The following is a 24866-nucleotide window of genomic DNA, read 5'->3' as shown; positions in this document are numbered from 1 at the left end:
CAGGCCTGCAGCCCCAGAGTCGATTAGATCCTGTATCTCATGGGAGGTGAGGGAGACATGGCTCGGAGGCAAACGTACAGGAGGCTTCCGCAAGCGCTCCTTAAGGCTGGGTTCACACCGCTGCGGCAGCGAGAACCGGATGCGATTCGCACCGCACTGCAGTACAAATCACTTCCGATCTCTGTGCGATGCGAGTTCAGCCATACAGATAGTATGGCTGAATTTGCATCGTACCCGCCGCAAACTCGCACAGGACCCTTGTTTTGGTCCGCAGCAGAATCGGATCGCATGGGTGTTCACACCATGCGATCCGATTCCTGTCCGAGTTTGCAGATCGCACTGCGATATGCGAACTGATCTGGGGTTGTCATTAACATCTCACTGACACTCCCAGCAGTCCGCATAGGGCAGTGTGAACTGCCGGCGGGAGGCATGCCATGTGGGAAAACGCCGCGGATTCGCGGCGTTCCCGCATCGCTCCAGTGTGAACCCAGCCTTAGAGAAAGTCTTTCTCTGAGTCTGGAGTCAAGGAGGATGGCAAACGAGATCAAGCTCTCCAGCTCAGTGGGTATATCTCGGGCTGCTATCTCATCCTTGATGGAATCCGAGAGACCAGGAGAAAAAGCAGCCACGAGGACCTCATTGTTCCAAGCAACCTCTGCTGCCAGAGTACGGAATTCAAGGGCGTAGTCAGCAACAGTTCTCGTACTCTGTTTGATGGACATGAGGCACTTGGCAGCAGAAGCGGAGCGTGCGGGAACGTCAAAAACCCTTTTAAAGGAGGCCACAAACTGAGGGTAACTTAAGACAACAGGTTTTTGCGTCTCCCATAGAGGGTTAGCCCAGAAAGCAAAGATATCACGAAACCTACTTTGCTTCTGTCTGTGGGAAACACCTGGGGCAGCATTTCGAAGTATATCTCAACCTGATTGAGAAACCCTCTGCATTGAACTGGATCGCCCCCAAATCGCTGAGGAAGCAGAGCAGAACCAGACATACCTCTTATAGAGGTAATACCCCAGGCATGTGCCTGCACAGAGACTGGCGCAACAGTAGGGACAGCCTGTGACTCAGGTTATACCGGAGCAGCCACTGTGGGGGATTCCAGGTGAGCCGTGCGATTCAGGAGCATTTGTAATGCCAAGGCAAACTGATCCATGCGGTGATCTTGCTCATCCATTCTGGAAAAAATATTACCAACAAGTGGATTGACTGTATCTTCTGAATTCATGGCCTTCGCGTGCTATCAGAACCCATGAAACAGACTGAGACAGAAATACAATCAAATCACACTTGTTTATTAATAAAAATAAAAAGATAAATAGAAAAAAGCGTAGTCAAGTATAGCCAGAGTCCTGTAGCCAGATCGGGTAGTCAGCCAGTCCAAAGTTCATAAACCAAATCGGGTAGTCAGCCAGGCCAGAAGTCAGGGATCCAAGGAGAGCAACCGCAAGCAGGATAAGAAGCCAGGTAGGATGTCAGCAAGCCAGTCTTGAAACAAACAGCAGGAGATGGTTTCTTGTGATATGACCAACGCAAAGGCAAATGAAAAAGTGAGCAGGAAGGCTTTAAATAGGCAGGTCAGACGAGCATCATCAGGAACAGCTGGTAACTGTGGAAAGAGAAGAGAGCTGGCAATTAGCCGACAGATGAGCGGCCAGCCCAGAGGAGGAAGGGCTAAGACAGCCCTGACAGCAAGACACACTTGTCTTTTTACTCCTCGCCTGGTTGCCGCCACACACGCTTGACACCATCTGAACCAAATACGTTTATCTTGGTCTCATCAGACCACAGGACATGGTTCCAGTAATAGTTACATAGTTAAATAGTTAGTAAGGTTGTGGATGTGTAGGTGTTTTTTACAATTGTCCCTATCCCGGTACATACTAGGGACAATTTTGGACAGAAGCCAATTAACCTACCTGCATGTCTTTGGAGTGTGGGAGGAAACCAGAGTTCCCGGAGGAAACCCACGTAGGCACAGGGAGAACATGCAAACTCCAGGCAGGTGGTGTCGTGGTTGGGATTTGAACCAGCGACCCCTTTTACTGCTAGGTAAGAGTGCTAACCACTACACTTCTGTGCTGCCCAAATCCATGTCTTAGTCTGCTTGTCTACTGCAAACTGTTTATGGGCTTTCTTGTGCATCATTTTTAGAAGAGGCTTCCTTCTGGGACGACAGCCATGCAGGCCAATTTGATGCAGTGTGCGACAAATGGTCTGAGCACTGACAGGCTGACCCCCCACCCCTTTAATCTCTGCAGCAATGCTTGCAGCACATCTATTTCCCAAAGATAACCTCTGGATATGACGTTGAGCACATGCACTCAACTTCTTTGGTAGGTCATTGCGAGGCCTGTTCTGAATGGAAACTGTCCTGTGAAACCGCTGTATGGTCTTGGCCACCGTGCTGATCAGTTTCAGGGTCTTGGCAATCTTCTTATAGCCTAGGCCATCTTTATGTAGAGCAACAATTCTTTTTTTAGATCCTCTGGAGAGTTATTTGCCATGAGGTGCTATGTTACATTTCCAGTGACCAGTATGAGAGAGTGAGAGCAATAACACCAAATTTAACACACCTGCTCCCCATTCATACCTGAGACCTTGTAAGAGTAACAAGTCACATGACACTGGGAGGGAAAATGGCTAATTGGGCCCAGTTTGGACATTTTCATTTAGGGGTATACTCACTTTTGTTGCCAGCGGTTTATACATTAATGGCTGTGTGTTGAGTTATTTTGAGGGGACAGCAAATTTACACTGTTATAGAAGCTGTACACTCACTACTTTACATTGTAACAAAGTCTCATTTCTTCAGTGTTCTCACATGAAAAGTTATAATAAAATATTTACAAAAATGTAAGGGGTGTACTCACTTTTGTGAGATACTGTATATCTGGTGATAGCGTTCACAAAAAACAAGGTGTTCCCTGAATGGACACGAGGGTAGGAGGAGTGAATAAGTGACTGTACAACTTATATGTATGAGAGCCACAGCCCTCTTAGTCACAGCACTGGAAGCATATTTTTTAGCATTAATGAAACTGTAAAAAGTAGAAAAATAGTACGCACCTCATGTGAATAAACCTGGAGTTTGCTTTATGATCAATTAAAAAAGAAAAAAAGAAGAACTTACAACCTCAGAGTCCTAAACCTAAACTTTGCCCCAAGGGAAAGAAAAAAACCTTATAAATGTAGCGGCGGCTCCTGAAGAGCACACACTATGCGGTTTTTCTAAAGTTGCCTAAACTGCAGTTTGGTTTGGGTACAATTAATTAAATTGAGCCTCGGCATCAGTCTGACTGGACTGTGAGATGTTCAGCCTGGCCACAGGGGGCACTGTCTCTTCTGGCAGGCATGGAACTATGGTCTGGTCAGGTGCTTAACCACTTTCAGACCGGACCATTTTGCTAGCTTAAGACCAGACCACTTTTTGCGATTATTTAACTGACAATTGCGCGGTTGTGCGACGTGGCTCCCAAACAAAATGTATGTCCTTTTTTTTACCACAAATAGAGCTTTCGTTTGGTGGTATTTGATCACCCTTGCGGTTTTTATTTTTTGCGCTATAAACAAAAATAGAGTGACAATTTTGAAAAAAACGCATCATTTTTTACTTTTTGCTATAATAAATATCCTCCAAAAATATATATAAAAAAAAATAATTTCCTCAGTTTAGGCCAATACATATTCATCTACATATCTTTGGTAAAAAAAAAATTGCAATAAGCAATTATTGATTGGTTTGTGCAAAATTTATAGCGTTTACAAAATAGGGGATAGTTTTATGGCATTTTTATTATTTATTTATTTTTTTACTAGTAATGGCGGCGATCAGTGATTTTTATTAGGACTACGACATTATGGGGGACACATCGGACATTTTTGACACATTTTTGGGACCATTGTCATTTATACAGCAATCAGTGCTATACAAATGCACTGATTCCTGTGTAAATGACACTGGCAATGAAGGGGTTAACTAGAGGGTGGCAGTGTAGGGGTTAAGTGTGTCCTAGGGACGTGTTACTAACTGTGGGGGGCTGGGGTGTGTGTTAGTGAACACTGATCTCTGCTCCAATCACAGGTAGCAGAGATCAGTGTCACTTGTTGCTAGGCAGAACAGGGAGATGCTGTTTACATCGGCATCTCCCCGTGAGACGATCGCAGGTATCCCCGCAGCGATAGAGTCCACGGGACCCACGACCTGAAAACGGGGGTCCTGACCGGCATGCGCGCTCGCCGCTGGCGGCGGGAACGCGATGGCAGGGTGGCAATTTCAAATGGAAGTACCTGCCCGTGCCATTCTGCCGACGTACATTGTCGTGCGCCGGTTGGGAAGTGGTTAAGTTACTCTCTCTCGGAGCCCACCCAGTGGGAGTGGCGCTCTCTCTGTGCTTTCTGGGAGAGGGTACTTAAGAGTTCCGGTCCAGTATGATGTGCTGACTACATGGTCCTGGTCCTCCTGAGCCCCCAGGAAGGCAATGGCCTGGGGTGCGGATCCACCCGACTTTAATGTCTCTGGGCTGGCTAGCCCGAGGCAGGGAAACTAAAGGAGGATTCTGAGGTGGTTGGATGCCATCTCCGGTTCAGGAGAGACCCAGTGTACTTCAAGCATTCCAGGGGAGGACTCTTCAGAAGAACGCCACGTACGGGTTGGTTTTCTTAGCAAGAGCTTGGAAGGGCTGAAGTAACCAAGAGAATCTGGTCTTGTGGATATCGCCAAGCAGGCTGAAAGATCCAGGTATCCTACAAGTGTTCTAAAGCTTAGTTTTCCTATGTGTTCTACAACAACGTCTGTAGCAGAGACTTGTTCCTGAGTAAGCACCAAGTTGGCTGCTAGGCCTTGTGAGAGAGGGACTGTCCAACCTGAGTGATCATCCAGCTGCGAATGGCTATTCTCTGGATGCAGTCAAAGTAAGCAAGTTCTTCAATGTTTTTTTGACTTTGACACTAAGCCCTTGTACACACGGTCGGAAATTCCGACGGAAAATGTCCGATCGGACCGGGTTGTCGGATAATCCGACCATGTGTGGGCTCCATCTGACTTTTCACGACGGAATGTCCGACCAACAAAGTTTGAGAGCTGGATATAAAATTTTCCGACAACATGATCCGATAGGACTTTGTCCGATCGTTTGTAGAGAATTCTGATCGGACAAAGTGCCACGCATGCTCAGATCAAATTACGAGACCAAAGCTATTGGCTACTAGCCTGAACTAGTCCCGTCGTAACGTACAAACGTCATCACGTTCCGAACAATCGGATTTTCTGACAACTTTGTCTGACCATGTGTATGCAAGACCAGTTTCGGACAAAATCTGTCGGATTTTGTTGTCGGAATGTCCGACCGTGTGTACAAGGGCTAGGAGTACCTGAACTGCCTTTCAAACCCTCTGATCCCAAGTTGAAAGACTGTTCAATTGTCTGAGTTTTGCAAATAAAATCCATTCAAGTGGATCTATTGTCAGTATCAAGTTACTGGGCCATTTACCACAGGACATCCCCTAGACATGCAACAAGGAGTACGGAAGGTAACGGTAAGCCCAAAAATAACCAGCAGCTCCTTCGGGGGTTAGTGCTACAAAAAACATTGTTCAATCTGCAAAGGCAATCAGATAACCCCCTACATGAGTATTCTACAATGTTAGTAGTATCTGTGGAACAAAGTAATGACACTGTGATGGTGATTCCAGTTCACTAGTGCTTTATCAAGATTGCTACGTACCTGATCCTTCATAACTTTTTGTAAGTCCATACTAGTACGTGTGATGAAATCTAATGGTGAATGGGGAGATGGCTTATCAAACATAAGTTCTTGCCTGTTAAAAAAATATAAACATAGTTATAAATGGTGGGTAATACTGCGCTGTCCTAAATTAAACATACAAATTAAATTCAAAATCAGACAGTGACATAAAAGCAGCAATTTTTATTTGAGACACACAAAGCACAAATCGAATAGTCCAAATTAAAGTTGCACTATGTATTGAATGAAGAGGAAAAAACAAATATAAACACACTGCAACAAAGGAGTCCCTATAGTGATAGGAAATCCAATTAATTCCACGGCAAACGTAAATATTCCCCAGAATGGTGTGTATTTCAGAGAAAGCCTTCACCTCATATGAATGGTCACTTACCAGCTCCTTATGACCTCCTATTATGGAAGGTCTTTCCCCATTGTGGCTATAAACGCAGCCAGGGCCCTTGTTTTACAGGGGGATCACACTGCAAAGCATCAGCCACTCAGGAAGGACCAGAACATATATGAACCCCAAAAATAAATAAGGCTTCCATAGTGTAAAAAAAGGGTTGCACTTACAAAAAAAGTGTTAAAATACACATGAAAAAAGATAAGCCAGCCGGCTCGATACAGAAACTTGTCCTTTCTGGGACCTACGCAAATGCAGTGACATCAGGGCGGTGCAACGTGCTGATGTCACCGCACCAGAAGTGATAGTAAGATCCCTTTTAAGGGATATAATCTACTTAGACATGGTTTGACATGGTATGGCAGAATCTGCCAGTGAGAAAGAGTTTTCAATCGGTTAGGTCCTCAAAAGCAGGTGCATCCTCCACCAATGTAGTATTTGCCTTAAGACATGACTGAATCCACAGTGGGAACAAACGAATTCAACCAAAATAAATAACCCCAAATGAATAGCAAGCACGTAGGAAAGCAAACAACCAATGAGGCACTACCAATCTTCATATAGAAACAACAGGAAAAGCATGCAGGTGCAAAGGAAAGTTATTTAAAGACCAATATGACCCACGGCTGGAAGCAGCATCTGTTGAATCTATAGATTGACCCTCTAGTTTCTACTTCCTTTACACCAATAAGAGCTAAAATAGTCACCTTTATTATAGGAGTAATAGCAGAAGCCTGTGACTTCTCAGGATTATCCTCATTATAAAAAAGATTTGAGTGACTCAGAATCAGACAAGGTCTGTGGCCCATGGCTCAGAAGCCTCTAAGTTGGTAAATCAAATACAGAAAGGACTGATAAGGGCACAGGAGCGTGCATGTTGTGGACATGCAACGTACAGGCGTAGGGTAAGAGGCTAGGCCTCATGTACTCACAATGTCAGACAGCTGAGGTGAGGGTCAGTGACTAGAAGGTTGGATAGCTAAAAGAGACCAAAGTCACTGTAGAAGGGCAACAGGACTGAAGATCAAACTTCCACATCCTCCTAGGTTTCAGGATCACTTAAGTGCTCCTGCTCCTCATTCCAGCATCCAGGTTTTGGCTGTTGCATTCTCCCTGTCTGTGTCCACCTGCTGGGTGATTGATATGGTCAGTCACCTGTTATAACCAAGCCAAACACTCTGTCCTTTGCTTGAGATAGCAAATTATATCTGTTTTTCCTGATTGAGGTCCCTGTCTGTCTACCCTGCTTTACGAGTTTGGATTTCCCTGTGTATGAGGCCTGGATCGGATATTGGACTATTCCCTGAACTCAGTCTGCCTTTTACCTGGACTGTCATAGAACCACGCTATCTGTTTGCTAACTGCAGGTAATCTGTTTGTTTGCTCTGTTCATATCTGGCCTGGCATGGTGACAAGGCACTATAGAATTGTCCTGGGGGCAACCAAGTACCGGTAGGTCTGCTTGCCTTAAGGGAAAGGGGGCCGCTACAGGAGAAGCACACAGTAGCTAGTTATAGTGTCTGACCACCTGCGTTGGGGTAGACGTGACATTACCACAAGCCTTTAACACAAAATTATTCTGTCAAGATGAACTCTACACAGGCTTGCTTATTTGCTAAGGAAATTTGCAAACTAACACGCCAAGTCCAGTAACTGTCTGTGCATGTAAACGCACCACAGCAGTAATGCAGGAGACAGAGCCCGAAGTTAACCCACCTGATTGTTTTTCTGGTGACCCCCATGTGTTTTCCAACTTTAAAAATAATTGTATGCTATGACAACAAAAAGTCCTTAAAGACTCAAGCAGCGCACAAACATAAATGCATACCATACTTTATCCAAGATGATAGTTGCCAATGCAATCCCTGCCTGTTTAAACCCATACCAAAAAAGGCTTTAGACCCTCCCAATCTTAACAACTTAAGACCCATCACTTTACTACCTTTTGCCTCCAAACTCCTTGAACGTTTAGTCTACAACCGAGCAACCACCTCATTGAAAATAAGCTTCTTGATCCCCTTCAGTCTGGATTTCGCCCACAGCACTCCACAGAAACTGCCCTCCTAAAATTCACAAATGACTTATTAACAGCCAAAACCAACGGTCATTATTCCATACTCTTACTCTTGGACCTTTCTGCTGCCTTTGATACAGTTGACCACCCCCTCCTCCTCAAAAAACTCAATTTCCTTGGTCTCCATGGCTGCACTCTCCATTGGTTTGAATCTTACCCATCTCATCGCACCTTCAGTGTGACTTACAACTACACTTCCTCTTCTCCAACTCCCCTTTCCCTTGGGGCCCCCCAAGGTTCTGTCCTTGGACCTCTACTATTCTCGATCTACATACCCTCTCTGGGTCAGCTGATAGCCTGCCATCAGTCTCCTCACGCATCACTGATCTACTAACAGACGTATCAGCCTGGACGTCACACCACTTCCTCAAACTTAATCTATCTAAAACCGAGCTCTTAATATTTTCTCCCCCATGTACCCCTTCACCTGACTTCTCTGTCATGAACAATGGCACATCTATCAGTCTGTCCCCACATGCCATTGTGCTAGGGGTAACCTTAGACTCTGAACTGTCCTTTCAGGCCCACATACAAGCCCTGTCCAAATCATGCCACCTTAACCTCCGCAACATTTCCAGAATACACCCCTTTTTAACTAATGACACCACCAAGCTTCTAATTCACTCCCTGGTCATCTCTCGTCTCAACTACTGCAACTCCCTCCTCATTGGATTACCTTTACATAGACTATCCCCCCTTCAGTCCATCATGAATGACGCTGCCAGACTAATCCACCTTACCAGCCATTCAGTGTCCTCCACCCCTCTCTGCCAATCCCTCCACTGGCTTCCATTAACCCAACGAATAAAATTCAAAATACTAACAATAATTTACAAAGCCATCCATAACTCTGCCCTTAGTTACATCACTAACCTAGTCCCAAAATACCAACCAAGCCGCTCTCTTCGGTCATCTCAAGGCCTCCAGGATTTCTCCAGAGCTTCTCCCATCCTTTGGAACTCCCTAACCCAATCTGTCCGACTGTCCCCTAATCTATCCATCTTTAGACAATCCCTGAAAACCCTTCCCTTCAAAGAAGCCTATCCTGCTTCTAACTAACACTGTTTTACTTCCTACATCAGCTCATCCCCCCACAATAATAAATGATCACATCTGCATAATAAATTATCTGATTTGTCACATCAAACCAGAGTCCGTATATAATGTAACCGAATGGTATTAAAATAAGTCCAAATGTTATACTTCAGGGAGAAAGCTGGCACTGAAAGATGACACCTCCACATGTGCACAACACTGCAACAGGAAAAGGGGGGGGGGTGCGTATAGGGATCCCCTTATATAAAAGCCTCTTACCAGATAGTGACTTTTATCTTTGCATATCAATCTCCCTGCACTGGGCAAAAATCCTCTTCTCCTTTAATGGTATGAGATCACTCCAAACCAAGATAAGGTCAAGAAAACACAGGAAAAGATGGTTATAGTGTAATCCCGTTTAAAACATCAACTTTAATAACCACTTCACGTTACAAACTCCCCTTAAGGATGTGCACTCACAATGTTAAAATAATGTAACATCATCAATAGATCACAAGCCGGCGTCTTGCCCACAGAGCTAATGGCATCTCCTACCGTACGTCCGTATAGCTTCATACTGACGTGTTTCATCATACACGACATCATCTGAGGGTGGAGCTACTTGGATCCCCTTCATTCATATATACCCGATCGTAACCCGTACTAATTAACCACTTAACTGCGTAAACTAATACATGTACAAGCGCCATTAGAGAGGCTGGGTGTTCTGCCGCAGACAACAGACTAGTAATTATGGCACATCGTTATAGTGCTATATATCTCTTACCCGCATGGGTTCATATATGCAAATAGATTCATTTATGCAACTTGTCACTATGTATTTATATCAAAACACACCGGACCAACACACAGCCTGTCTTTTACAGATTTTTTTTTTTAAATCTACATCTCGCACGTACAGAGGTAGCATTACTCATGTAAATTTCATTTAAAGGAGAAGCTATATCCATAATCCTAAATAAAAAAAAAACATAATAATGGTAAGTATATAGTCAACAAAAGCAAAATATATATAATTACAGTATGAACAAATTGCTACTAGCAACATTACATCATACCTCATGTCGATGCTAATATAAGATCATAATGATTTATAAACCTTATAATCACCTAAAAGTTATAGTTATGGTACCTTATAGTTATAACCACACATAACTATCACTTAAAGAAAAAAAAAAATTCTCCAATCATCTTCCAGGACGGCACACCTGAGAGATGACTGGTCCACCTGACAGGAAACACAATCAACAACAAGTTTAAAAGTTCCCACCCCTCCCTCAGACCCTCAGTTCTTGATTGTGTTTCCCACAGAATGGCAGCGAAACCAAGTTTCTCCTTTTTTGTTTTTTTCTGAGGGGTCTGGGACCCCGTTTTTCTCTAAACAGGATTATTTTTCCTGGGACTCAGACAGACAGGGCCTGTGATGGTCTCGTGATGGTCTCGTGTAACCCCCAGGGGCACCTGGGGGGGATAGTGTAATCCTCATTTAAGGTCTTTCCTCAGGAAAGCCTTGTTTTCAGCCGCAGGGGACAGGGGAGTTGTCCTAATCGTGCTGCTCCCCATTTGTGTTTGTGCCTTTCCTAGAACTGTGTTCGTTGGTGGAGGCGGTGAGCTGCATCTTTCCAAGCAGTGCTGAACGCGGATGGCGTGCGTTCCAGCACTACTGCGCATGTCCGGAAGTTTGTCGAAAGACGCGTCACTTCCGGGCATCGAGTTTCCGGATAGAGGAGATCTCGCTGGGTCTGGACGCCGGCGTGCGTTCTAGCATCACTGCGCAAGACCGAAAGTCCGGCGGGAGGGCCCGACGTCATTTCCGGGCGACGGACCTCCAAAAAATGGCGCCAATCAGCGGTCATTTAAACGGCAGAGGGTGCAGTGGAAAGCACCCAGGCAGCATTTCTGGTGAAGCGCTTCATGCATTGCAGCATCTCCAAGACAAACAAGGGGAATGCTCAAGACAGCACCTGATTCAGCGATCCTGCAGGGCAGCTAAATCGCTATGGAAGTGGAAGGTCCGTCTGAGCAAACAGCCATTGAGGTCGCCACAGGGGGTGAGTGATCCAGCTGTGTTTTGTAGGGGCAGGGTACTCTGAGGCAGACCCCCCTTGCCAATTTAGGACATGAGTAGCTAATTGTTTATTTTCTACTGTTTCCAGGGACTGAAGTCTCTACCGAGGGGTCAGCCTGTAGGTCTAAAAGAAAGGCTACTTCGAAGTCCAGGCGTCGTGGTTATTGTAATTCTAAATTAGCACAAGACCACAGCAAGCCTTTCTGCGATAGATGTATCTTTAAGCTCGCAGGCAAGGAGACCGCCCAGGTTGTGAAAGAATGTAGGGCCTTACAGTCAGAGATGTTAGCCACCCTCCAGTCTTTCCAAACTACTCTATTGAAGAGTCAGGATGAGGGTCCTTCTGGGAGAGAGACCCCTCATTCACAGGAAAACTTTTCCACATCTTATACGGAAAGTTCCCAGGGCCAGGTCTCCCTGTTGTCTGAGGTGTAGGAAGGTCAGGTCCCAGATTTTAGTACTGGGGAGGAAGATTCAGACCAGGATAGCCAGGGGGAGGCTAAGCCTAGGGGACTTTTGTTCTCGACTGAGGACATGGAAGGCCTATTAAAGGCCATTTACACCTCAGAAAATATACAGGTCCCCTCTGCACAGGATAGGGTGTATAGGGGCCTAGGAAGGTTACAGGCCAGAACCTTTCCCATCCACCAGTCTCTGAAGGATATAGTCCTCAGAGAATGGAAGGAACCTGAACGTAAGCTCCTCAAACTGAAAGCTTGGAAGAGAAGGTGTCCCTTTAAGGATGAGGAGGAGGAGAAATTTTTTAAAACTCCTCGTTTGGATGCAGCCCTAGCACAGGTGTCTAAGAGGTCTGATTTATCCTTCGAAGACTCTGGAAACATCCAGGATCAGATGGATAAAAAGTCTGAGACATTACTCAAAAGGGCCTGGGAGGCGAATGGCGCCAGCACTAGACTCCGCCTGTGTAGCCAGAAATGCAGACGCCTGGCTTGGCAGATTGATGGATCACGTCTCCCGGGGTAAGGAGACTAAAGAAATTGTAGACTCGCTGGAGGTAATCAGTCGAGCGGTAGCGTATGTGGCAGATGCAGCGGTGGAGACTGTTAGGACCACAGCTAAGTCAGCAGCACTTCTACACTCCACCAGGAGGGCCCTATGGGTAAAGACCTGGGATGGAGATTTCACTTCCAAGTCTTGCTTATGCGGCATTCCCTTTGAGGGTTCCCTGTTGTTTGGGTCAGGGCTAGATCATATCCTGTCCCGGTCTACTGAAAAGGGAAAGAAGTTCCCTGTGAGGCCCAAGAGGGAAAGGGGTAAGAGATTTTTTCGAGGCCCCCACTCAAAGACTCATCATAAGGGGAAAGTTGAACAGAGGAAGAAGTGGAACCTTGGAAAGGGGAAAGAAAAAAGTGCAATTCTTTTCTCCAGTTCCGGAGCCTTTCAGAAAGAAGGCAAATGACGCCACCGTAAGGGTAGGCGCAAGACTCAGCGACTTCCTTCCCCAGTGGGAAAGGATTACACAGTCCATATATTTTAAATCTTTTAAAGGAGTGGTACAGACTGGAATTTCAGAGTCTTCCCCCACAGAATTTTCTTATTACCTTTCTTCCCAGGGACCCAGCCAGGGCAGAGGGGTTACTGGGAAATTTAAAGGAGCTGGCAGAGCAAGGGGTTATTGCTCCAGTACCAGCCAGTCAGTTGTCCCAGGGTTTTTTACTCACACGTGTTTGTGGTTCCAGAACCCTCAGGCAGATTTCGGTTAATAATAAATTTGAGAGGACTCAACCGTTACTTACTTCCCAAGAGGTTCAGAATGGAGAGTATTTATTCAGTAAGAAAACATCTTCAGGCAGGAGTCTTTATGGTCACTCTGGACCTGAAGGACGCATATCTACACGTACCCATTGCTCCCGAACACCAGAAGTACCTACGCTTCGCAGTATGCATACAGCAGAAGGTACAACACTGGCAGTTCAGAGCTCTTCCCTTTGGGCTGGCGGCAAGCCCAAGGATATTCACAAAGGTGATGGCCGAAGTCGTAGAATACCTACACCTGCAGGGGATAGGGTTAATACCCTACCTGGATGACTTGCTGATCTACAGTGTGGATAAGAGGCAAGCGGTGATAGACAGAGACATCATGTTAGAGACTCTGGAGATCTTGGGCTGGATGGTCAGTCGGGAGAAGTCCTCACTGACGCCATCTCAATCCAAACTATACATAGGCTACCTGTTAGACTCGCAGGCACAGAGGGTATTCCTACCAATAGAAAAGGTAGTGAAGGTCCAGAATGTGGTTGTCACCCTTCTCGAAAGAGGAGAAGCCTCTCTGAGATATACGAGTCTGCTGGGTCTCATGACCGCCTGCATACCGGCAGTAACCTGGGCACAACTACTTTCTCGGCAGCTTCAGGCCTTCCTACTTGCCTCATGGGGAGGAAAAAGAGAAACATTGGAGAGGAGAATGTCCCTCACAGAGGAGGTCTCTCTCTCTCTCTGCAGTGGTGGCTCGACCCACACAATCTGTTGAAAGGTCGCCCCTGGTCCCAGGTAGACCCATTGGTCTTGACCACGGACGCAGCGCTTGGGGGGGGCTCATCTGGGAGACCGATATACCCAGTGGTCCTGGAACCGCAGCCAAGCCAGGGAATCCTCCAATTTCAGGGAGCTTCTGGCAGTAGGCAAAGCCCTAGACTATTTCCAAGAGCAGCTGCAGGACAGAGAGGTTCAGGTCCTCTCAGACAACCTGGTCACGGTTGCATACCTAAACCACCAAGGAGGGACAAGGTCGGGCGAACTGAGGGAGTTAGCACAACAGATCCTTGGGGAAGCAGAAAGGAAGGTCCTTTCACTGTCAGCGATTCATATAAAAGGCTCGCTCAATCTGCAGGCAGATTTCCTAAGCAGACAGCCCATCCTTCAGGGAGAATGGGGATTGAGCAAAGGAATCTTCTTCCTGGTGTGCAGACATTTTGGCAAGCCAGAAATAGATTAGTTCGCTTCCCGGAGGAATGCGAAGGTCCGCAGGTTTTTCTCCCTTTACAAGGATCAAGAAGCAGAAGGGATAGACGCTCTTGTACAGGGGTGGGATTTCAGGCTGGCTTATGCCTTTCCCCCACTGGTACTCCTTCCCAGAGTTCTACAGAAGTTAACCTACTCAAGGACAGACCTGGTGCTGATAGCACCCTGGTGGCCCAAGAAGGTTTGGTTTCCCACCATTCAGAGTTTCTCGGTAGCTCCCCTGCTGCATCTGCCGGTGCAACGAGGTCTGCTCAGTCAGGGTCCAGTCTTTCACCCCGAACCGGGACGTCTCTCTCTGACAGCATGGCTATTGAGAGGGAAATACTCCGTGACAGGGGCTGTTCGGAGAGAGTGATAGACACTCTTCTCCTCAGTAGGAAAGGCGTCACCAGAAAAATGTATGCAGTCTAAGGAGGGGGCTCTCCAGATGATACCTACCATCCTAGACTTTCTTCAAGAGGGGGTGGACCAGGGTTTGGCAGTCAGCACCCTCAAAGTCCAGGTGGCAGCCCTGTCCGTGTTTTTTTGACAGGGAGCTAGGACAAGAACCACTGATAAAAAGATTTTTGTTGGCTAGGGAAAGGGTAGTCCCAGTCGGGTCGGTCAGTTGCCCTCCATGGGACCTGTCCCTGGTATTAGATGCCCTAACAAAGGGGCCTTTTGAGCCGGTGACTCAAATTTCTGTTAGACTTTTATCATTTAAGTTGGCCTTCCTTCTGGCTATCACTATGGCCAGAAGGGTGGGTGATATACAGGCCTTTTCAATTAAAGAGCCGTTTTTATGTATCCTGGAGGATAGGGTAATCCTCACTCAGCATCCCCTTTATTTGCCAAAAGTGGCTTCGTTATTTCACAGGAGATTATTCTCCCGTCCTTTTGCCAGAATCCCAAGAATAAGGAAGAGGAAAGGTTCCATTTCTTAGATGTCAGGCGCTGTCTCCTAGTCTATTTAGAAAGGGTGAGAGACTTTAGGAGGTCCAGTCACTTATTGATCACCTTCTCAGGGAAGAGAAAGGGTCTACAAGCCTCTAAGGCAACGATGGCTAGATGGGTCAGACAAACCATATCTATTGCTTATAGGCAGACAGGTAAACCAGTGCCAGCCCGCCTTAAGGCGCATTCAACCAGATCCCTGGCGACCTCCTGGGCAGAAAGGGCAGGCGCCTCAATCGACCAGATCTGCAGAGCAGCAACATGGACGAGCCATAGGACATTTCTGAGGCACTACAGAGTGGAGCTGTTGTCCCCTCAGGATTTGGCATTTGGCAGGAAGGTCCTACAAGCGGTTGTCCCGCCCTAAAGGTAGGCCTGAACTTCTTGCTTATCGTCTCAGGTGTGCCGTCCTGGAAGATGATTGGAGAAAATGACCAGTTACACTTACCGGTAATGGCTTTTCTAGGAAATCTTCCAGGACGGCAGGCCTACTTCCCTACCCTTGTTTTATTGGTGTGGTATATTCATTCCTCACAGAATGTTCCCTCTGACACCGGTGTGGGCTTTTCTTTACCATAACTGAGGGTCTGAGGGAGGGGTGGGAACTTTTAAACTTGTTGTTGATTGTGTTTCCTGTCAGGTGGACCAGTCATCTCTCAGGTGTGCCGTCCTGGAAGATTTCCTAGAAAAGCCGTTACCGGTAAGTGTAACTGGTCATTTTCTATATGACACAAATCCCGCATACTCTCCATTAGCTAATTTTCAGCAGTATTCAGTTCCCACCGATTAACCCAACTTAAAAGGGTAAAATTAAAATATAAATACCATAAAACCAATAATGGCATATGCACATACAAACTGGGATTCTCAGATTTAGATTGTATCCTCTTTATCCTTAAAAATTAAGAAAATTAAAAACATCAGAGTGAATAGAATCTACCTAAAAAATAGAATAGTATACCCCATATTGCACTAAATACTGGAAAATAATTAAAAATTATACTAAATATAATAAAAACTCAAGGATACTGAAAAATGCATAGGGATACTACAAATGCCTATCCATTCAAATAGCTTACGTTAAAACTATATTAATAATCGCTAATAAAGCAGTTAATATCTAATTCTATATTTAAGCCACCAGGCATTAGCGTATTCATCAAATATATCCAGCGGGTTTTACTTTTTGATATTTCTCGTACTAAATTTGACTCCTTCCTGTTGGGGTGTATTTAATCGATCCCCCAAAATTTAAGACCAGAAGGGTCTTGTTGATGATGTGTCTTAAAATGTAATGAAATGCTGTGATATTTAAAAGCAATCTCGATATTATGAATGTGTTCTGAGATGCGTTTCTTTAAAGTTCGTTTTGTACGGCCCGCGTACATTAAATTGTACGGACATTCTAACACATAAACCACGTGAGTAGTGTTACATGTTATATAATTTAAAATCAGCGCTCAGTGGAACTCAACATAAATACAATAAGTTGATTAAAAATATCACAATTACGGTAATCGAAAAAGAAGCACAGAAATAAAATCATTAGTATCCAGCACAACAGTGAGGGATGTACTTATTGTTCAGTCAAGTGGAAATCCAAATGTAGGAATACAGCAAAAGTAATAGTACACTGTACCTCCTTCCTTCAGGAAACAAGGGGTTAACTCTCGTCTATAGATCCATAAACAGGTAGCCAAAGCATAGAGGGCTCATAGCTCCATGTTGCAATAACTTGGCAATTCACTTATCGCAGGCCGCTGTCCAGTTAAAAAACATATGCGCTATTTTAATCTCAAGTTGGGATGACCAGGGATCAAGCAGCATTGCGCCAAGACAACCACCAGAGTACCCCTATTTACAATGAGCGGCGTCCTATCGTGTATGTTCAGGAGACATCAGGTTGGCATACCATGATGCCCGCCATGTGGTGAAGAGGGGAGGAGCCCGAGTCGCCAGAAACAACCGGAAAAGGACGACCACTACCGTTCGGAAAATGAAGTTCCCGTTCGGAAGGAGAGGACGGTCAGTGAAGCTCAGTCAGTTGCCGTGACGACCGTGACTGACATGTTTTGTGCGCCTGCGCTTTGTCAAAGGGTACTCTGATGACTGTCTTGTCTTCAATTTGAGATCTGGTTCTCCAATTTTTTTCCGACAACAAAATCCGTTCCCGCAAATTCCAATTGTGTGTAGACAATTCCGATGCACAAAGTGCAATGCATGCTCAGAATAAATTATGAGACGGAAGCGCTCGGTCTGGTAAAACTAGCATTCATAATAGACAGTACATTTGCCACGCTGCAAATTTTAAAATCTTTTAATGCAGCGCATTCTCTTCTTCTTTAGAATGCTAGAAGAATGAAGTTGTTTTGCTGCTCATATTCACACAGAGTTCTCACAAATTTCTTTCTTTATAATTTCTCGTGATCTCATGAATAATATTATTTTTTTTTTCTAGTGCTCTCCATATTACTTTTTTTTTTATTAGTTTTTTTTTATCAAGATCTGCATTTTTTTTTTCTAGTGCTCTCCATAATATTATTTCTCATTTTGTGTGTCAAGTTACCACAACAACATTATTATCTTGTATTTTTTTACCTCAAGGAGGTTGGTTGGTGTCCCTTGTTAATTTGACATTGTACTTTAGAAATGTACCTGCCTACTCACAAACTGTCCTTTTTGAAGTAAAACACATAGGCAAGTATTTGTGAAAAATAAATATCCATTTATTCTGGGTCATAAAATAAAGAGCAAGTCAACTGTCAGGAAAATCCTGCCAGTAACAGGCATCCTGGGCTTGCCGTTGCGCATTCACGCTCGCCTGTGCGCAGGTGTGCATGCGAGTGTGCGTGTGCAAGCGCCTATTGGCGCCAGGTGGGCTATTTAAACCTGACTGTCACTCTGGGATATTGCTGTTCAATCTACAGCGTGTGTGCTCTGAACCTGAAAACCCGTTTCCTGTGCCTGAACTTACCTGGCTTGTCTCTGACCATCCCTGTCATCCGCTTGCATCCGACCACGGCTTGTCTGACTACTCTTCTGCTTGATCCTCTGGTACCTCCTCTGTCCGCCTGATAACTGACCCGGCTTGTCTGACTCTCCGCTCTCTGTATCCTGGTTCCTGACACCTGCCTGCTGCTCTGTTCCCAGTTTGTGGTCCAGCTCCTGCCTGCAGTCCAGTTCCAGTCTGAGGTCCAGCTCCGGTATCCTGGTTTCTGGTCCCTGTCAGCTGCCCAGCTTCCAGCTCACTGACCAGCTCCTGTCTGCAGCCCAATTCCAGTCTGAGGTCCTGCTCCGGTGTGCCAGTTCCTGGTTCCTGGAACCCGCCTGCTGCCCAGTTCCTGTCTGCCGCAACTGCCTGCCAATCCAGCTCCTTCCAGGCTCCTGCCTATCTTCTGATCCAGTCGGAGGTCCTGCTACACAGTGCTTCCTGGGTTCCTGATTCATCTTCTGCTGTTGATCCTGCCAGGCACTCATGTCAGTCTTGTGCTTCCTGTTCATCCTACCAGGGCCCTCGAGTCGGAGCTGCAAGAGAGGTCACTCCCTGCAGGTCGGGCTCGTCCACTAGGTATGTGACAGCAACAGTGGAGAAATTTGTGAAACCTTTGTACCCCAGGGCACATATTTTACAGTCAAAATTGGTGGCCTGAGGACTCCATATAATAGTGAGCACAATCTGGTCCAGGACTACAAGAGATCAAGAACAGCAGCAGATGATATATTTGTCCCCAGGCTGTGGTCATACCACAGCCTGCATCTTTTGTCAAACCAGACTGAACCGAGGCCATCAAGCTCTGGTCTTCCTTACACTCTTCCTTCCAGGCTGTGGCACTGGTGTTGGAGGTGTGGCAGGAGGTGGAGGAGGAGGGCCATGGTTCAACTCATAAATGTGGATTTGGCTTGTGAGTTCGCCCCTCAACCCCTTATTTAGTGCTTGCAAGATCACTTCCTCACATAAGAGGCATTGGCCCTCCTCCATTTCCAGCATTTTGCAGCCTGTCATGTAGGTAAAAACTAACATATATTTAACATCATTAATTTGACAACCATAAATATTTTGAAGAATGCTATACCTGACTCAAGCTGGGCTCCTCCACATTTGGCTGCCTGGAAGGCCCACATTGGTCATCAGAAGCCTCAGCTGAGGGGTAAGGAAGCCTTGAAGAAGACAGGAGAGTGCTGGCCTGGGTTCAGTCTGGCCTGCCAGAAAATGCAGTCTGACATAGTACCACAGCCTGGGTACGTAAATGTCATCTGCTGCAGCTCCTGATGTATGGGAATCCTGGACCTTCTTTAGCTCCCTAATATAAGATCTCATGCCACCAATTAGGGACTTCAAATAGGGGATGTCTGCCGTGGGGATCACCGGCTTTACAAATTCAAGCAATTGATCCAGCACTGCCTTCCTCTTTGATTTATTGTTATAAAAGGGGTGGTTTACCTGCCACAGACAGGCAGCTCCCTGTACATATCAATGAATATGGGGATAGAGTCCTCATTGTTGAATAGATCAATTTTCTCTGAAAGACACAACACAAGACAAACCCTAATGTCAGGCAAAACTCTCCTAATCTTGACGCAATATAAGCCTCAATCTATAAGCAGTATAGGCCACTGATGCACCAACTTAAAATTGCACCTTCTTTATAATGATCGTCGCTTCCGTTACTTCGTCCCCCACTCACACATCGCTTTATATACACTGCGCTTGTGTGAAACTCTGCCTGCCCCTTCTCATTCAGCGCAGTGGGAGAGCACATGGCAGAGAGACAACAGCTGCATGCAGAGGAGAGCAGCAAAGACAAAAAGGCCGGAGCCCCGAACCTCGCGATCCCAGAGATTGAAGGCCTCAATTATGGCCTTTATAGAGATGGTGAAGACAGCGGACATCTTCAAGAGGGCTGACTATGATAAGTATGGACTGTACCCAAAACCAAATGTGAGAAAGGCCAAGATCATGCCTAAAGTTGTGAAGAGTCTGCACAGGAATTTTGGGGTATGGCGAGCCAAGGATCAATTGAGGAAACGATGGTCAGATCTCAAATTGAGGGAGCAGGATCAGTATAGAAGAATCAAGAGAGTGCTGCAAAAAAGTAAATATTTTGTCGTGTGTTCTTATTCTTCTTCTTAACGTTCATGCTGCTCCATGTGCTTTTCTTTACTGTTGTACATTTTACATTTGGCAACATTCATGTTCATGGACACAGTAATCGGTCGTAGGAAACATTGTTAGTTCGCCCACTAAAATACAATGTTTTAGGCAGATACAGGTTAACTACATTTGTTCATGCCTATTTGTATTAAAATAAGTTTGTTGTCTAGATGGGTTTGTAATTAGAATGAAATGCAAACTTGATTCAGTGTAAGGAGAGGACACTCAGCAGCTGTTTACACATCTGGACGCAGTGTGGGACACCAGAATCAAACTTTTTAGGGTATCCCACACAGGTGCTCCAGTGGGTATTGGGGTGCCTCCATGTGTGAAACTTGTACAAAAAAGGGAAGTATTCCAGCTTTGGAAATGAAGTAAAAATGTATTCAGCTTGGAACTCTACTAAAACACACAATTGTACGACACTTCCAAGCAATTTTTCATATTCCTATTTCTGCCCTCCAATATCTGTGTCCTAATATACGTTTTTTTATTCACATAGGGGAGAAGGTGTTTTTTCACCAGGTGAATGGGTAGGGGTACATCGTACCCCATACTCATTCACATAGGGTGGGCGGGCCGGTATCTGGGGGCCCCCTTATTAAAGGGGGCTCCCGGATTCCGATAAGCCACCCGCCTGCAGACCCCGACTACCAATGGCCAGGGTTGTCGGGAAGAGGCCCTTGTCCTCATCAACATGGGGACAAGGTGCTTTGGGGTGAGGGGGCCGCAGGGCGCCCCCTTCCCCCAAAGCACCCACCCCCCCATGTTGAGGGCACGTGGCCTGGTACAGTTCAGGAGGGGGGGCACTCGCTTGCCCCTTCTCCCTTTCCTGACCGGCTGGGCTGCGTGCTCGGATAGGGGTCTGGTATGGATTTTGGGGGGACCCCCACGCCGTTTTTTCAGCGTAGGGGGTTCCCCTTAAAATCCCTACCATACCTAAAGGCCTGGTATGCCCCTGAAGGCATGCAGGTCTCATTAGAGAGGCGACATTGTCGCTGATCTCTCGCGCTCGCTACTATAGGAAAATGTGACATTTTCCTATTGCAGCCAGCGTGAGAACCATCGCAACGTGATCGTGCTGGTTAGAGAAGTCTGTCGCCGGGAACCAATATGACAGGATCGTGCTGGAAACACAATATCGGCGGCACCTACTGTAGCTGTCAATAATTCTCCCTTATCCATGGGCCTGGTCACCTTGTGCACTGTACCTATTACCCTGACCATTGGGGAATTTCATAGGGAGACAATTAGCTTCTACTTGATCTCATTTCCCTGCCTATCCCCTTATCTTAGGGTATCCCTACCCGCACATAGACTGGGCTACAGAGGAGATTAAGTCCTGGTCCCAGACCTACATGCAGAATTGCATTAAAACTGCTGACCAGTTGCCCATTTATAACTCTTGTGGGACCAGTACCAGTCATGTGCCTTAATTACAGTCATATTCAGATTCTGATTATGACAATGTTTCCAAATGTGACTCCAGTTTGCATAACCATGTGCCTTTATATGACTCTGTTATAGCAAAAGACACTGACAAGTCTAATGAATTATCTACAGGTAACCTCTCCAGCCAATTCACAGCCTGAATCCTCTCCTCCTAGAAGCCAAATGTATCCATTGTCTCGCAGCCTTGAGCCCTGTTTGGAAACTTCCTCTAAGTCCTCAGAAATCAAGTCCCCTGGATTACCCCTATCTTTGCCTGTCGCTAAACTCCCTTGGACACACAGCCAGGCTAACTTGTCCACAAGTTCCACAGTCGCTACACCTGGAAATGCGATTCAGACAGACGCTACACCTGGTAATGCGATTCACACAGCCGCTACCCCTGGCAATGCGGTTCAGGTATTTGCTACACCTGGTGATGCGATTTAGACAGTCGCTAAACCTGGTGATGTGGCCCAGTCCAGCCCATGCCCATTGACATTGAGCTTCCTTCTTTTTCTTGTTCAGGATTTTCCTTAACCTGGCCTCACCCTACTTCTACTACACCCATTCTAACTGGTCTAAGCCCTTGTACACACGGTCGGAGATTCCGACAACCAAATCCGTCAGAGTAATTCAGACGGATTAATTCCGGAAGAGGTCCGGAAGTGATGTTGCATACACACGGTCGGACTAAGTTGTCGGAAAATCTGATTGTACATAACGTGATGATGTTATTTTGTTACGACAGGACTACGTTCAGGCTAGTAGCCAATAGCTTTGGTATAGGAATTTGATCTGAGCATGCATGGCACTTTGTCCCTCAGAGTAGGCTACACATGATCGGAGTATGTCTGATAGGAGCATTTTGTCGGAAAATTTTACCGGCAAGTTGGAAAACTTGGTCCGTCAGATATTCCAATGGAAACAGTCCGATGCAGACCACACACAGTCGGAATATCCAACAAAACGGTCAGATAGGACACATTCCGTCGGAATCTCCGACCGTGTGTACAAGGGCTAAGAGGTTCAATCCATGCTTTGGATAAACTGCCTCATTCAGCCAGGTGGGGCACTCAACCCTTTTTAGGGCTCTCTGCATTCTGCTCATGTTTCAGCTATCAGGCTTGACGCCTGTGGCATGTCCCCTGCTAACCAACCTTACCCCATAGATCCATGGACCTCTGCCATGTCTGATTGTCCTGTGCTGGATGTCCAGCTTGTCTTTGAGGGCCCTGTGGCCCCTCATCCGAGGGTGGGTAATGTCAGGATCACTTAAGTGCTCCTGCTTCTCATTCCAGCATCCGGGTTTTGGCTGTTGCATTATCCTTGTCTGTGTCCACCTGCTGGGTGATTGATATGGTCGATCACCTGTTGTAATCAAACCAAACCTTTTGAGAGGGATAGCAAATAATGCCTGTTGTTCCTGATTGAGCTCCCTGCCTGTCTGCCCTGCTTCACTAGTTTGGATTTCCCTGTGTATGAACTGGATCGGATATTGGACTATTCCCTGAACTCAGTCTGCCTTTTACCTGGACCTGAACCACACTATCTGTCTGCTAACTGCAAGTAGTCTGTTTGTTTGCATTTGCCCTGGCATGGTGGCGATGCACTATAGCATTGTGTATAAGTCCCGGGCAACCAAGTGCAGGTAGGCCTGCTTGTCTTAAGGGAAAGGGGGCTGCTATAGATGAAGCACACAGTAGTTAGCTGTAGTGTCTGACTACCTGGTTGGGGTATACGTGACACTAGGACACAAGCCAAAAATTAGGTCTACTAGTAGATGGATACATTGGGCTGGTCTACAGGTTTTTTTGTTTGACAATGTCTAATCTTCCTGTAGGTGGCAGTATAGTTTGAAGGTTTAAGACTTCCTGTGTCCCTCAATTTATTTTTAACATGAGTAGTGGAATTCTTTAATGTCTATTATATACAAAAGAAATGCACATTTACTTTTTCTGGATTTAATAGAACATATGCTGTGCATATCCACTGAACACTCTGCATAATTGTATTTAATTCTGGTATTGTCGTCCTCTCTTGTGCTAGCTGTCACCAACATTTGAGCTGGCTACATGTCTAACAAGGGCTCTTCAGTGTCTGGCATATCAAACAGCTTCACGTCCTTTTCTTGCATATTTAACACGATGTACTGTAAATTTGTGATCATTCAGTAGCTGTTCAAACCAAAAACAGAACAAAAGATCATTTCCCAAGAGGAACCATTCACATACTAGAAATCTTAACCAAAAATAAATGTTTGTACTAAGATAACTAACAATATGCAATCTGTGACAAAATATAGGACCTTCCTGATAATGAGCATCTTCTATGGCATATTACATCTGTGCTGCCTTTTTATATGTGTGGTCTCAGCACTGAAAGGTTCACCTAACTTTAAATGGTATTTAAAAATCATTTTTAGGATATATATACAGACTAACTTTTAATATATAAGGACACACATTAAATTACTAACAACAATTTAGCTACATTATACATGTGTAATGTTTAGGGAGCTTTATAGAATAAATGCCACCCAAAAATATTATATCAGCTGTAGGTGTACAGTGGTGGATTAAGAATTCTCCTGGTTTCCTTTATCATTTGGGAGTTTCATCATTGAGAGAGAGCTCCGCACCATAATTTCTACGTTGGTTCCAATGCACCTAAAGGCCCATACACACGATCGGGCTTTTTGACAACAAACATGCAAATTAGCTGTTTTAAGGCAACATCCGACCGTGTGTAAGCTCCATCGGACAAACTTTTTCAGTTTACAGCGGACAAATGTTGGCTGTGCGAAAAGACAAACTTTTCGACAACATAAGTCCGATGGAGCAAAGTCCGATCGTGTCTGAAAGATCAGACAACAATACAGAAGTTGACCAAAGGTGGCGGTAAAGAGCAGAAAAACCATGTGATTTGGTGAAAGATGGCTAAAAAAGTCTGATCGTGTGTATGCTTAACAAGTTCATGGCCAACGCCCTTTTGTACAGGAATCCATGGGAAAGTTT

The 24866-nt window shown here is 45.6% G+C and overlaps 1 protein-coding gene across 1 annotated transcript in view; it reads right to left on the bottom strand.

The window, feature by feature from the left end:
• TMEM232 (transmembrane protein 232) overlaps nt 1-24866 on the bottom strand; it is a 323216-nt gene that overhangs the window by 16918 nt on the left and 281432 nt on the right. Inside the window, exon 13 of the mRNA XM_077462299.1 lies at nt 5730-5823. Within this exon, the coding sequence (XP_077318425.1) occupies nt 5730-5823 (94 nt within the window). The remainder of the gene's footprint in view (nt 1-5729; nt 5824-24866) is intronic.

This window comes from Lithobates pipiens, unplaced genomic scaffold (genome assembly GCF_037356315.1).
Source record: "Lithobates pipiens isolate NorthernLeopardFrog02 unplaced genomic scaffold, aLitPip1_a1.2 Scaffold_3, whole genome shotgun sequence".
NCBI lineage: Eukaryota > Metazoa > Chordata > Amphibia > Anura > Ranidae > Lithobates > Lithobates pipiens.
This window is presented reverse-complemented; position numbering and strand designations above follow the sequence as displayed.